The sequence below is a fragment of the Meles meles genome, chromosome 16 (genome assembly GCF_922984935.1).
Source record: "Meles meles chromosome 16, mMelMel3.1 paternal haplotype, whole genome shotgun sequence".
NCBI classification, from domain to species: Eukaryota; Metazoa; Chordata; class Mammalia; order Carnivora; family Mustelidae; genus Meles; species Meles meles.
Window position 1 is genome coordinate 29,863,372 of NC_060081.1, and position 14,256 is coordinate 29,877,627.

General features: G+C 52.2%; 1 protein-coding gene across 7 annotated transcripts in view; it reads right to left on the reverse strand.

Moving 5' to 3' along the window:
- Positions 1–2,338: 2,338 nt before the first annotated feature.
- Positions 2,339–14,256, reverse strand: part of LOC123927168 (ral guanine nucleotide dissociation stimulator-like) — a 49,049-nt gene continuing 37,131 nt past the window's right edge. Inside the window, exons 3-10 of one of the 7 annotated variants that reach the window (XR_006815358.1) lie at positions 11,110–11,217; positions 9,389–9,623; positions 7,406–7,747; positions 6,429–6,644; positions 5,940–6,034; positions 4,681–4,752; positions 2,993–4,225; positions 2,339–2,795 (exon numbers count right to left, since the gene is read on the reverse strand). Coding sequence is in view for 5 of the 7 variants with exons in the window: in XM_045981677.1 (XP_045837633.1) it covers positions 2,711–2,795; positions 2,993–3,120; positions 4,151–4,225; positions 4,681–4,887 (495 nt within the window). In the remaining 2 variants the exon portion in view is untranslated. Of the gene's footprint in view, positions 2,796–2,992; positions 4,226–4,680; positions 4,890–5,939; positions 6,035–6,428; positions 6,645–7,405; positions 8,777–9,388; positions 9,624–11,109; positions 11,218–14,256 lie in introns of those variants that run through there. The other 6 variants (XR_006815357.1, XM_045981681.1, XM_045981677.1 and 3 more) reach the window with 6 other exon arrangements.

Genomic DNA, 14,256 nt, shown 5'->3' on the forward strand with positions numbered 1-14,256 from the left:
TCCAGTCCTGTTTGAAGGGTTTCTTAATCTGATGAGGGACATAGACTTCTTCCACAACAATGCGTGAGGATAGTGGTGTGGTGACACCCGTCTCCAAGGAACTTCTCACCCTCTGTCGTGGTGAGTCACTCTCTGGAGTCAGTTGCCAAGAAGGTTCATATGAATCAAGGACACTGTGATCCTACTCCAAGAGGGAACAGTCTGTAATTGCCATGCTGAGCTGAATTCAGATAAGACAATTGTACCCTTGTTGTGTGTTCCCAGTTCATAGTCATGTAGTTCTGCATGTTCTTCTATGGGAGAGAGGGGAGGGCTGTGCCTGAAGGTGAGCTGGAGAGCTCCCGCACCTCCATGAGTGAGATGGAGACCCTGCCCCTAGTCATCCCACAAGTGAACAAAGGGTTGGACGTCATCCAGGTTCAAACCTCCAGCCACCAGTATTCATGCCACCTTTCTGGAAAACTTGTAGTGAGGCCCTTGTAAAGGATGGAGGGGGCACACCTGTAGTAACTCCTGTGGCAAGTACAGATGTTACCTGCTTGGGGTGAGTCACCTTGAAGAAAAAAAAAGTGTTTGCTACCCTGTCAAGAGTGCTCCGAATTGAATAGAAGGGAATGGGGACTGCAACTGGTGAAAGCATGCTTGAAAAACTCTTTAGGGCTAAAAAGGTAGAATGTCCTGAGAATTGCCTCCTCATGAATAGGCTGTCTCATTTCCTTGCCTGAGGGAAGACAAGAAATCATCCAGTATTTTCCACATTGAAAATCAAGAAAACACAGAGCCTTGGATTGTATTTTATTGTTGTTGTTGTTGCTGTTAAAGTCAGTGAGCCACCATACAGTACCTCATTAGCTTCCGAGGTAGTGCCCAATTATTCATCAGTTGCGTATCACCCCCAGTGCTCATCACATCGTATGCCCTCCTTTATGCTCCTGCCCAAATTGCCCTATAGCCGCACCCACCTCCCCTCCAGCAACCCTCTGCTTATTTCTCAGGTAAGAGCCTCTTATCCTTTTTCTCCCTCTTTGGTGGCTTCCCATTCAGTTTTCCCTCCCTTCCCCTGTGATTATCAAATTGCTTCATGAATAGGTGGAACTTAAGACCCAGGCAGGGGACCACAGTGGGCTTTCTTTCAGTGATGTTATTTTGTATCTTTCCATGTTTGACTGCATTTCCCTTTTCCAGAGAAATGACCCATTCCACTGATGTGTCCTTTGTGTCTGGAGGGACGGGGGTTCTTCACTCTTGCTCAGTGAGTTGGGATCCTGAAGTGGGTGTCAGGAGAACCTCCTCTGTGTTACTGTTCCATTGGTGCCATTGTGGGGCCTCTGTTTCCTTCTTTGTGTTATCCTACCCCCCCCCCTTTTTTCTTAAGAGTCTATTTTGTCTGGATAGAGGTATGCCTACCCTTGTTTTCTTTTGCATCCATTTGCATGACAGATGCTTCCCCTCTGCTCAGTTTACATCTGTGTTTTGTTCTACTGGGTCAGTTCAGACAAGTGATTGAAACATGCATGTGACACGTGGTGGATGTTGGGAGACCAGGGACGTCAGAACCACCTGGACCTAACAGTCCCCTTGGCCAGCAAGGAGAGTGTGGGAATCTTTGGTCAACATATGAACGTTTATCCTGGCAAAAGTGAACCAATCTCTGCTCCATCAGTCCTCAGCCAGGGAGCAGTGGCTACCATGGACCTGACCAAGAGGCTGGGGCATGGAAGGCACTGCTGCCTTATCAAGAACTGTGTAAGAAAATACAGTATGGCTGGACATCCTAGCTCCTAGGTCAGCATAGATGTGAACAGAGCCAGGCCCAGTGGTGGCCCCAAATGTACACCTCACGGTTTCTTATTTTCCCCAGCAGATCCAAAAAGAGCAGGGAAACAGAATCCAGAGATCATAGACAATGATCCCAGGAGGACTGCAATCTTCATAAAGCATGAACCTGGAGAGCTTAAAGGGAAACTGTGTCCAGAATGTTCTGCCTGCCCTTCTTCCATTGACAAAATATCTTCCTTGGGTTTTGTGTCTTTCGCAAGAGGGACTGGATCTCTTTACATGTTTTTCCCCACTTAGTGCTGATGTAATTCCAGAGACTGAAGTCGACAACTGTCAGTTCCAAATACTGGGTCCAAACCAAAACAAACACAAGTATAAACACCGTATCCCAAAGGAAAGAAGACATAGTCCTCCTTGCTTTAGAGTGGAGAAAAACAGCCCCTCTCCTTGGCACCACATATTTCTGGAGAGTGTAAGGCATGCTCATGGACTCTCCAGTTCTGTGTTTGTTGCCTTCCTGGGAAAGGACCTGCAACCTCTCTATCGCAGGGGCTTTAAGGCTGTCTCTGCTGTTGGCTCAGATACCTGACACTGAAATAAACCTGTCCTCTGAGGAAAGTGGATTTGGAGGTGCCACATGTAGCTAGTGAGGAGGGCTGGCACTTCGTCTACCTACCACTTTGAAAAGCTGATGACTCCTTAAGATTTTTGGATTCAGGAAGCAATAAAAGAGTCTCTACAAGTTGCACAGTACTGTAGGAAGTATAAGAACCAAGCACACTCATGGGCTAGAAGAGGAGAAAAATATAAACCTTTTAAATATATTAAATATTGCCACCCCCACAATAAGTCATTAGTTGAGAGGAAGGGGCATTGTGCAGATGTGGCCCATGCAGCACAAGTACTCCAGCTGCTGAGGGGGAATCCTTGCTCAGTCACTGGCAATGGGGTAAGCTTGATGTTGGCTGTGGCCAGTTGTCCTGGCACTTGTGTTCTGCTGGCAGGACAGGACGTAGCTAGGGACAGAGAGACACCTGTAATCTGAACAGCAGCTTGCATTCAGGAGTCCCTGCCAGGGTTTTTCCACAGCTGGTGTCTGGCTTCTCAGCAAGGAGGCGTGAGGCTGCCCAGGGAGCCCTAGAAGAAGGATCCCAGGCGGGGCCAGCAGAAAGAGTCCACCCCAACCCTCACGCAGCTCCTGAATGGGCCTCACGTCTCATCCTCGCTGAGCCGCTCCACAGACCAGAACCAGGCCGTGAATGGATGCTGGGGCTCTAGGCAGTAATTCTCTGCCACTGCCTGGAGCAACATGATATCAGTGAGGACTCGGTATTCCTGAGCCTGGAGAGAGGCACAGGATTCACACCAAGCCTGGGTGGGGAAGCTACAGGATCAGGTGAAGGCTGAGCAGCAGGACAGGGGACTGGTCCTGGGTCTTGGCACACATGGCCACGCTCCTGCATGCAATTTCCTCTGGTTCCAAACTGTACTCAGAAGCAAATAGAATTAGCCCCTCCCTGGGATGTTCTACTTGACGCCTTTTCTAGATCCCTACTGACTCACTAGATGGGTCTTCCACCTCTTTCTTAGCATCTTATCCCAGGAAATGTGAGATGGATGGAAGGGGATGAAGCAATGGACTATTCTTCCCAAGGGTGTCTCTGATAGGGGCTGCCTCCCCCTCTCTACAGGAAGTGCCATGTATGCTCCCCTTATTCTTTTTGGAGTAGTTGATCTCATTCCCCTGTAAGGAAACAACCATTTCTCCTTAGAAATAGCAGCTGGTTAGGACTAGCACCTTACACACTCCCCTTCTTAGGCTATGTGTTGGCCAGGACACAGGAGGGGGCCGCTGAGACACTAAAAATGAGACTGGGGTCTATGGCAAGCCCTTGGGTCCAGAGAAAGGAAGATTTGTGATCCTTAAAAGGGCTCCAGGTCTGCACCCTGAAGCACAACATTCTGGGATGACATAAGGGAGCTTCAGAAGCCTCAGCAGGCAGGAGTTTACGGGTTTCTGACGTGTTTTTGATGTGCTGGGTCCTAACTTCACTCTCCACCATAGGCAAGCTCTGAGGGAGAGGCTGGGGCGCATTCACACAGAGCGCATGAAGCTTTGCTTTCTGGAAGCTCTGGTGCTTCACCAGTTTTGGGCACTCGTCTAGGTGCAGACTCCCTTCCCTCAGCACTGAGCTGTGCAAGAGACCCCTGTTCACATGGGCGGCTGTGAGGCTGTCGGGAGGAGAGGTTTCCTAAGTACACAGAGCTCAGTGCTCAGTACAATACTGTGCTCCCAGTTCACTCAGTACAATACTGTGCTCCCAGTTCACTGGACTATGGTTTTTCCTCCACGATCCTCAGGCTCACATACCTTCAGGTAGTCCTCCATTGCAGTTTCCAACATAAAGAGGTCAGTGAGGAAAGTGCCAAGGTATGGGACGACACCCTGTGTCATGAGAGGTAGGTTTGGGATGAGTCCCTGCTCTCTGGTGCCCACAGGGGCCCTCCCCTGAAAAGGCTTCAGTGTCCTGGTCCACACCAATTTCCCACATGGAAGGGCCTAGGAACCTTAGTTGCTTCCCCTCGATTCTCTTTCCTCTAACCCTCCCAGAATATCAGACTCCTCTTAATCTCCTCCAGGGCCTGCTTTTTGAAATTCAAAAATAGCAGGGTATGGAGTCCTGGGCCCCTCCCCAGCCACAAATGCATTCTCTACCCAGACTGCTAGACTACCTCATCCTGGTCACCTGGAAAGTGGAAAGAAGATATTGAGGAACTGTGGAGACAGGAGTTGGGAGCTGGAGTCGCACGCCCCACCTCTCCTGATTAGGAGGCTTCCAGCCATCAGGGAGGAGCCCCTCTCCCCTGACCTTGGAGGCCCTGTCCCTCATGCACACTCACCTTCTTCAGCAGTCCCTTCCACGCTCTCTGCAGCTGCCTCACCAGGGTGGCAAGTTTATTCGAGGGCTGCTCCTGGAGGGCCAAGGACAAGATCCTTGAGAGCAGAATAGCCTCAGTCCCCCGGCGCCCATTGTCTTTGACTTCAGACCCTAGACATCCAACATAAGTCGGCTGATACTGATGCTCCATTCTCCTAAAGTATCTCATGAGTCCTTCTAGAACAATCTCAGCTCCCCCATTCAGTCCATGTGGGACCTGGAGCTTGGAGCCTGACCTCCCTAAGATTGTTTTCTCATGGGCAGAAGGGAGAACACCAACTACTTCCTACGGTTTCCTGAGGACTCAGGATCCTATTACGATCATCATTTTTGTGGCCCCAAACCCATCCCCACTCCATCTGTGAGCAGAGGCCTGTCCTCTGGGCTGTCCACGTCCATAAGGGCACCCATGTAGACCATCTCAATGGAAACATTGAGACCTGAAGTCTAGACTAGAGAGTCTGGATGGGCAACACCAGCTTGATCCAGCCCCAGGGGGAATCCTCTACCCAGGCTGTCAGCACATTCATGCCAAAGGCTTCTGCTCCCCGAGGAATGCTTCAGGTCATTCGCTACTTCATCCACACATGATCATGCCTCCTCACACCCATCCTCTCCTTCTAGCCCTGCACTTTCCATGCTACCTTGATGAGTAGTTTCCTGCCCTGGGGTTGTCATCTCTACAGAGCTTTGTGAATGTGTGAGAGCTCTTCCTGAAGAGAGGGAAAGAAGTTAGGCTCAGGGGAGACATAACGTGGCAGGGTAGAGTGCGAGTCCTTTTTCTTGGAGAACCCCCACATGTCCAATGGGCTGGCTGAGGGTTTTCTCTGGGCTCCTCTGAGCACTGAGGTCTTTGTAGGACATGGGAGGGAGTTCTCCTGGGCGTCCTCCTGGGCGTCCCTTCCCCGCTTAATTGAACAGCTCGGTTTGGGTGGGGTTTTGGTTGAACCATGGGCAGAGAGGTCAGTGGCTGCCAAGTCACCGCATGGAAATATGGAATTCAGCTCAGCCCACAGTAGGGCATGGAGGAAATTGGATTTCTCCAGCAGGAGGCAGGGTGGCCTGTTCCCAGGAAGGCTGAGAGAAGCAGCCCCAGGCCCAGGTCCTTTGGTCAGGGTTTGCTGCCTCCCAGGAGGTCCAAGCTGACTGAGGGGGAAAAGGACAGGCCTGTGGGAGATCCCCCCTCCATCCTGGTCCCTCCCTGGAGAGAAGCCTACTCACCTGGAAACGTTGTCCCATGTCCTCTTCAGGTGGTGAATGGAGACACTCTGCAGAGCTGTGAGGATGGCATGCAGGGAGCAGAAGTTCCCCAGAATCTGGCAGGCCAGGGGGAGGGGAGAGGAGGAGCTGTCAGTGGGAGAGCAGGAGCCCTAGATGCTCGAGAGCCTCAGTGCCCCCCTCAGTTTATGGACACCCCCCCCCCCGGATGAAGCTGATGACCATGGAGCTGCAGAAGGGCACAGGGCAGCCCCAAAGAGGAACACTGCTGGAGAGAGGGAGGATGTTCCTTCACTGCAAAGAAGGAGTCACGTAGGAACTGAGCGTCCCAATGTTGGGCCATGTGAGTGAAGGTCAGCATACCCCTGGGAAGAAGAGCCTAGGGACCACAGGTCTTAGAGCAGGGTCTTTAGCCCTGAGAAGGGAGAAAGACAGAAGAGTAGTTCCCGAGGCTCCGGAGAGTCTCAGGGAGTGGGGCCTCCCATACCATACCTTGGCCACCCGGATCCAGTGGTCCACCACCATGGCCCTGTCCTGGGCTGTCATGCTTGGGTTTCCAAGGCACGTGGTGATGATGCAGCTGGCCACAGCATTAAACTGGGCGATGGTGGCCCAGACTGTCGGTGCCAGGTGCTTGTTGTCAGGCCTGTTCCTCCGGGACCAGATGGAGCCCAGGCACTGATGGGGCACTACCTTCTTGAACAGCTCCTAGGGGACAGGCGGAGGTTTTTTGAGCCACACACATGTTCACACATGCAAGACTCATGTCCTCGGGAGGTGTCCCAGGTCAGAGCGGGAGATCAGGAGGCTGCGAATGTGGCCTGAGACTGCTTAGAGAGCCTGGATTTCATGCCACTCTTTTTCTCTGAGAGAAGTCATTGCCAGTTGCCTAAGGAACCAAGAGAGGCAAGGGAAGAGAGGAAGGCATGTGCATGCTGATAGTTCCATGTCCAGGGGGCCGCTCCAAGAGGAGATCCCAAGGGGGCATCTTCTCATCCACATGCTCATCCGTGCGGTCCCTGTCTCCTTTCAGATGCCCATTCTCACATGGTGAGAACAGGCTATCCCTGTTTAACCTGTCCTTAGGGACACATCAGATGCCTAATCCAGATTGAGGGTGCTCAGGCTCCCAGGCAGATGTTTGGGCGACCCATGGACATGACTGAACACAGGAGCTGCTCCCCTCCCCCTGAGGGACCAGAGCCTTCCCATTTATGGTCTCTCGCTTCTGACTCATTGCATGTATATGGTACCTCTGCCTCAGTCCTTCTCAGTGTCTGTCTCCACAGTCTGCAGCTGGACAGTGATTGCTCAGGTCTAAAAACCCTAATTGGTTTGTTGTTTAGGGCTGCAACTGAGACCTGGCCCCATATCCTGGGAGTCCACGTCAGGGAAAAGCAGGTATAGGGCAGCTGAGAGCAGAAGAAAAGCCGGCCCTTCCCTCCTACCCTGGGGGCCCCGCTGCTCACCGCATCCATGTAGGTGAGTTGCTCTGCCACCAGCTTGGGAGGAAAGTCCAGGAGGTCAGGTTCCTTCTCCTTGAGCTGGTTCTTGGGTTGGCAGGATGCCTCTGCGGCTGGAGTGGGCTCAGCGGCAACTGGGACAGCTGGAGTAAAAACTCCCAGGCAAGCCGATGGCCCAGCTGTCCGTGCCTCAGGACCTGGCAACCATTCATCACATAGGAGCCCCTGTTTCAGAACGTTCTGGAGCAGCCAGTGGAGGGGAGGCTGGCTCGGACCCTGAAGGTGATGGCTGATGCAGAGCCAAGGTTGCCTCTCTCTCCATGGGAGACTCTTTGGCTGACTCAGCTGCTGGAATGAGTCACATAGCCGACACGGGGGTAGCAGAAAGGGAAAGGTTCAGCCACATCACTGACATTCCATGGGCCTTTCCCTCAACGGGACAGATCCCATGGCCTTTCAAGGAGTACCCAGACCATGAGCCCCATCCCGGTTGGCCTTCCCAGCTTGCAATGCCCCTTACTCTCCGCCTCAGTCTCTGCGAACTGCAGAAGTTCCCACTGCCTCAGCAGAATGGAGGCATGGATGTTCATGTCCCAGTCATGCCAGGTGAGGTGCACATAGGCCCCCTTGACCTCCAAATGGGCACCGTGCGGGGATTGCCCTATATCCTGCCACGTCTGCTCAGGCCATGTTCCCAAGATGGGACACAGAGTGCTGGGGAAAGTCATATGTGGAGCAGAGACAGGGACCTGTACTTTCCTTCCCCATGCTACTCCCACAGCAACATTCTTTCTGTGTGGGCCCCACAGAATGGGCCCAGCCCACATCCAACCACTCTGGAGCTGTCTTTGTTGACTGCTGACCAGGTGGGATGAGGGACCTCCCATAGTCTGTCCTTTGGTCCCTCAGTCATACATCCTTCATGCAGACCAGTATCTGTGTTTTGGTTGGAGGCCAATGGGTGAGTGGTCTGGTCTCCACACCTTCTGTTCTTGGCCCCACTTATATTGGTCAGTGGAGGTGGATATGGATAGCAGCAGACAGCACAAGAACGGACCATCCATGGGACAGTTATTGTAGGCACCAACTAAGCCCACAATGGGCTCTGCTTCCCATAGAGCTTGGCATCCCATCCACAGCTCTCTTGGACTCATTGGCTTCTTTAGAGGATGCCACCCCATTAAGCTCTCCCATGGAAGTCAAGAGTTCTGGGAGATCCATCGTTCTGAACGTCCTTCACCAGTAACAACACCTGTCGCCTCCCACCCTGCTCTGTGGAGGCAGCCGGCCCTCCTTTGGCACCCAAAGACCTATCCTGTTCTTCCTTGATCGTAGAGTGCATCCTCATGGTCCCAGTAGAGGTGGATCCATTCATCCCTAGAGTAGGTCACAGAGATACCCCATTTTATGATTGCTAGACATGCATGCTTAGGATGTGGAGAGTGCCTATCTGACCCTAGGATGAGAATTGAGACCCAGACATTGTCTCTACTTTACCCATTCACTGCTCTTGGTGACTAGAGAGTGCCTGCATTCCTAGGTGCTTAAGAACCATGACTGAATGAAATCATCCCAAACAAGACTTTGCAAATCCTGAGTTGCCCTTGGGCTGCTATGTCTGCTCCCAGTGTATCCTTGCCCTGTGCACATAAAAGACCACAGTCAGGACCAGCTAGATGGCATCTCAGAGGTCCTTTGCCAATATGAAAGCTTCCAGCTTTCCATTTCCTTTCCATAGACCCAGAAGGACCAGAGGCCTGTGAGGGTTGAGCCTGAACGTGTCTTCCCTAGAGAGAGAAATGTTAAATGGGAAGATGGCTAGCATATCCAGCAGCCCTTTCTACAGATCTGGTCCCCAGAGAAGCACATGCCATGTTTCCTCCCATGACTTCTTCCAGTCACCCTATGAGGTTAATCTTCTTAGCACCCCCACTTTTCAGGAGAGGAAAGGGAAGGTCAGAGAGGTGCAGTGACATTCCCAAGACTTACAACTTGTAGACGGAAGGCTCCCCCTTGTGCTGGCTATGGGGTTGGCACTCATCTATTGAACTGCTGATCCAGGACCTGCTGGGCTGACCTGAACATCTGATAGATGGAGCACATTGTTGCGATGTTTGGGAAGCTTCTATCCAGGAAGAATAGGAACAGGGATTGTCCTCATTCTGCACTGCGCCTTCTCTGAGCACCAGTATCGTGCAGGCCTCAACAGGGTCGGGGATGATTCCTTTTCCAGCAGGCAGACAAGAGGGTGGAATGGGGGGGGGGGCAAAGTAGTTAGCTTCAATGCCATCAACCACCAGAAGTAGCAGGGTCTGGATCTCAGACTGCATCCTCCCATCCCTTTGGGAACTTGTGCAAGAAGAGGGACTTGAATGCCCACCCAGAAAAAAGGGTCTAGGCTGAAAACATAAAACCAACTGTTTGTAGGCTTCCAAAGGACCATCTAGGCTTAAATGTACTGGTGACTTCAACACATGCTGTTAGCTGGACAATAATGGCTTGTCTGTCTCTTCACAGCCTGTATGAAGAGCTGTATGTATGCCTTGGAGTCATGAGGAAGGAAACCTACAGTCGAGAGGAGAAAAGAGAGGTTGAGAATCTCCAAGGTTGCTCAAGATCATCAGCGTTGGGCCTGAGAACTGTCCAAAGCATGGACTGCATGGCATTTCACCTATACTGATGAGGCTTGGCCTGTTGCTGTCAGGGGACGAAAGGTTCAGGGGGAAATCACGTTCCTTGGCAGGCCCCAGGGCAGCTAGTTGTGTCTAGTCTGGGTTCTGGCCTTGCGCTAATCATCTCTGGGTCCTGAGACTGGCCATGAACCTGGACCCGTTTTCACTCTAGTCCAGCACTGGATGTTGTTGGCGGCCTGAGTTCCCTGGTGTTTGTCAAGGGAGATGGGGTAGCTGAAGCCTTGCAGCAGCTCATGCCAGATGTCCTGGGTGGAGCTCTGAGAAGACAGAGCCAGCTACCTGGGCCAGGAGGCATCAGAGTCCTTCCACCCAATCTTTAGGTCTAACTTCTGGCAGATGGATCGACCCAAATCATCTGTGAGGACCCTTAAGGTGCCCGTTCCTTGCAGCATTGCTGGAATGGCAACCAAATTGAGTCACGTCAACTTCCAGCAGCCTTGAAAGACTGAGTCACTGTGGCAGACCACCTCCTTTTGGGGGGACTGTGAAGACCTAGAGGGAAACAGCTTGTGAGCTGGTGGACCTCCAAGGATTCTATATGTTCTGAGAGATGATACCTTCCAGAAAGACCTATAGAATGGCTTGATCCCACTGTCCCTTTCCTAGGTTTAATCACCCTATCTGGTATGAGGATTTAGAAGGGCATGGGCCAGTTCTCCAAAGACAGCAGAGCTGGGTTCTCCACAGGTTAGCTGGCATGAGTAGGGAAAAACATAAAACCAGTGCAAAAAGGCAAAGATACTCAGGGCTTCATGAAAAGCAACACAAGGCCAAAGGAAAGAAAACAACTGCCCTCCAAACCATGGAAAAAATTCACTCTCTTCTCTACCAGTCCCATGGAGGTGAAGAGGGTCTTTCTCCCTTACCCCATAGCTGGTGGCAGATATGCGGAGGTTTGGGTTACTTTGGGGTTGAGTCTGTGGGATACTCAAGTGGAAACACTATTGGAAGGACACAGGTTTGTCCCTATATTTGAGTGTGGGCCCTGGTTGTGGAAAACCCTCTTCCCATTCTCACCTCAGAGCAGCACTAATCCTGCTTGGCCTGGGACAACTGACCCTTGTCCAGCAAGTTGGCGTCGTTGAAGTCCCCAGTCAGCTCATTCACAATCTCTGGGGTTCAGCTCTGAAAATGCAGTGCCACACAGATACAAGGCCAAGAGCCATTAGCAGCCTCCTGGGACATTGCCACAAGGGGACACCCCCATTAGACGCCGTGTTCTCTAGTTCAGGCTAAGAGGGATGGCTGAAAAGACATATAGGAAGGATGTAGCCAGAGGACACTCTAAGGCTCATGACTACCATGAGCCTTATCATTGTGTCAGCCCTCACCTTCTCATCCTGCCTGCTATGACCTGGGGTATGAACATGACAGATGGGTCCAACCTCCAACACCAGGCAGCTTGCTTCTGCCCATGAAGGTCATGTCCCTCATCCCCTGTCCCCACTTCTACAAACACACACACAGATGCCCACACAGTAAGGGACAAGTGCAGTGGGCCCTCTAAGGTGGGACCACAATTGTTGCCAGCTCTCCAATGGGCTTCCTAGAGCTGCCTTGTGTTACCTGTTGGTGTCTCCTGCCCCATGAATAGAAGCTTCAGAAAAGAGGGCTGAAATACTGTCTGCAACTGCAACTGTCTCTGGTTCTGGGCTCCCCTGGGCCCAGCACCCCTGGAAGTAGGAAGAAAACAACTGAACATCGTGTTCTGTCAAAGGTCTCCACTCACATGTGCTGGAGAGCAGGTTGCCCTTTGAAATGGGTGCCTGGTTACCAGAGTTCTAAGATCAGTTGGGGCATATCATTAAGGATGTGAGGTCACCCTTTCAGGATTCTAATACCTGGGGCCCTTCGTTCAGTCACACCTCTCCGTAGCCCCTTCAGTTGACTCTTGACCTCTCTTCCCCGGGACTGTACACAATGAGCCCCAAATGCCAGAGGCACCATTCTCTGGAAATGGCCCTCAGGTCCTCCCTTTCAGGAGAAAGAGCTGAAGTCAAACCTTTGTTCTCTTTCCTTTCCCACTTCTGTGTCCTCAATCATTCTGTCTCGCCTAGTGCCCACATTCCCAACCTGCATAGTGGGGACCAGGGAGAATCTACTTCTTTGGGACATCTTGGGGGTGTGTGGAGATCGTATTTGTGGTATGTGTGCAATGGTATCACAGGAATCAGAGGTACACATTGAAGGCCAGAAGAATTGCAAGAAGGGATGGGACTTGGCCTGGATGAATGCTCCCAGGAGTCCTGGGTCCCGGCTTTGTGTCATTTTGGAACCATCCCTTTCCTTCTTGGCGTCATTATACTGGGGCACCATGATGGGGTGGAAATGCTTAGCGAGTGGCTTCTGAGCCTCGGGATATACTCAATGTGATGAAATAGCATGCCTCGTGCGTCTCCAGATGTCATGTAAAGAGTTTCGCACTTCCTAGTTACTTTTCTCATGTTCCACTTCTCCCTTGTTCCTCTTTTCTTCTCTCACCCTGAAGCAAAAATACAGCCCAGGTGGTTGGGGCTGGCATCAATCGAGGCTCACAGTGCCAGGAACGGAGTCAGTGGCAAGGACAACATGCGCCCAGATACTCAGATTCTGAGTCGAATGGCTCCCTGAATGATGGGTGCTAACTTGGGGGAAAATCTTTTGCTAGTCCAGCCTCAGTCACAACCACGGGCTCAGAAGAACTGTGGTCCCTAGGCTCTTCATCCCAGGGGCATGTTGACCTTCACTCGCATGGCCCAACACTGGGACAATCAGTTCCTACGTGACTCCTTCTTTGCAGTGAAGGAACATCCTCCCTCTCACCAGCAGTGTTCCTCTTTAGGGCTGACCTGTGCCCTTCTGCAGCTCCCTGGTCATCAGCTTCATCCAGCGGGGGGGGGGGTGCTGTAAACTGAGGGGTCACTGAAGCTCCCGAGCATCTAGGGCTCCTGCTCTCCCACTGACAGCTCCTCCTCCTCCCTCCCCCAGGCCTGCCAGATTCTGGCGAACTTCTGCTCCCTGCATGCCATCCTCACAGCTCTGCAGAGTGTCTCCATTCACCGCCTGAAGAGGACATGGGACAACGTTTCCAGGTGAGTAGGCTTCTCTCCAGGAAGGGATCAGGATGGAGGCAGGATCTCCCACAGGCCTGTCCTTTTCCCCCTTGGTCAGCTGGGACTTCCTGGGAGGCAGCAAACCCTGATCAAAGGACTTGGGCCTGGGGCTGCTTCTCTCAGCCTTCCTGGGAACAGGCCACCATGCCTCCTGCTGGAGAAATCCAATTTCCTCCATGCCCTACCGTGGGCTGAGCTGAATTCCATATTTCCACGTGGTGACTTGGCAGCCACTGAACTCTCTGCCCATGGTTCAACTAAAACTGCACCCAATCCAAGCTGTTCAATTAAGCGGGGAAGGGACGCCCAGGAGGACGCCCAGGAGAACTCCCTCCCATGTCCTCCTCAGAGGAGCCCAGAGAAAACCCTCAGCCAGCCCGTTGGACATGTGGGGGTTCTCCAAGAAAAAGGACTCGCACTCTACCCTGCCACGTTATGTCTCCCCTGAGCCTAACTTCTTTCCCTCTCTTCAGGAAGAGCTGTCACACACTCTCAAAGCTCTGCAGAGAAGACAACCCCAGGACAGGAAACTACTCATCAAGGCAGCACAGAAGGTGCAGGGCTAGAAGGAGAGGACGGGTGTGAGGAGGCATGATCATGTGTGGATAAAGTAGGGAATGGCCTGAAGCATTCCTCGGGGAGCAGAAGCCTTTGGCATGAACGTGTTGACAGCCTGGTCTGAAGATTCACCCTGGGGCTGGGGCTGTCTGGCTCTATTCACATCTATGCTGAGTTAGGAACTAGGATGTTCAGCCATCCTGCATTTCCTTACGCAGTTCTTGGCAAGGCAGTGGTGCCCTTCAGGACCCACCCTCTTGGTCAGGTCCATGGTAGCCACTGCTCTCTGTCTGGGGTCCGATGGAACAGAGACTGGTTCTCCCATGCCAGGATAAAGGTTCATACACTTGACCAGAGAATCCTCACACTCTCCTTGCTGGCCAAGGGGACTGTCAGGTCTGGGGGTTCTGAAGTTCCTGGTCTCCAACATCTACCAGGTGACACACCCATGTTCCACTCACTTGTCTGAAATGGGGAACTCACCTGACCCAGTAGACCAAGACACAGATGGAAT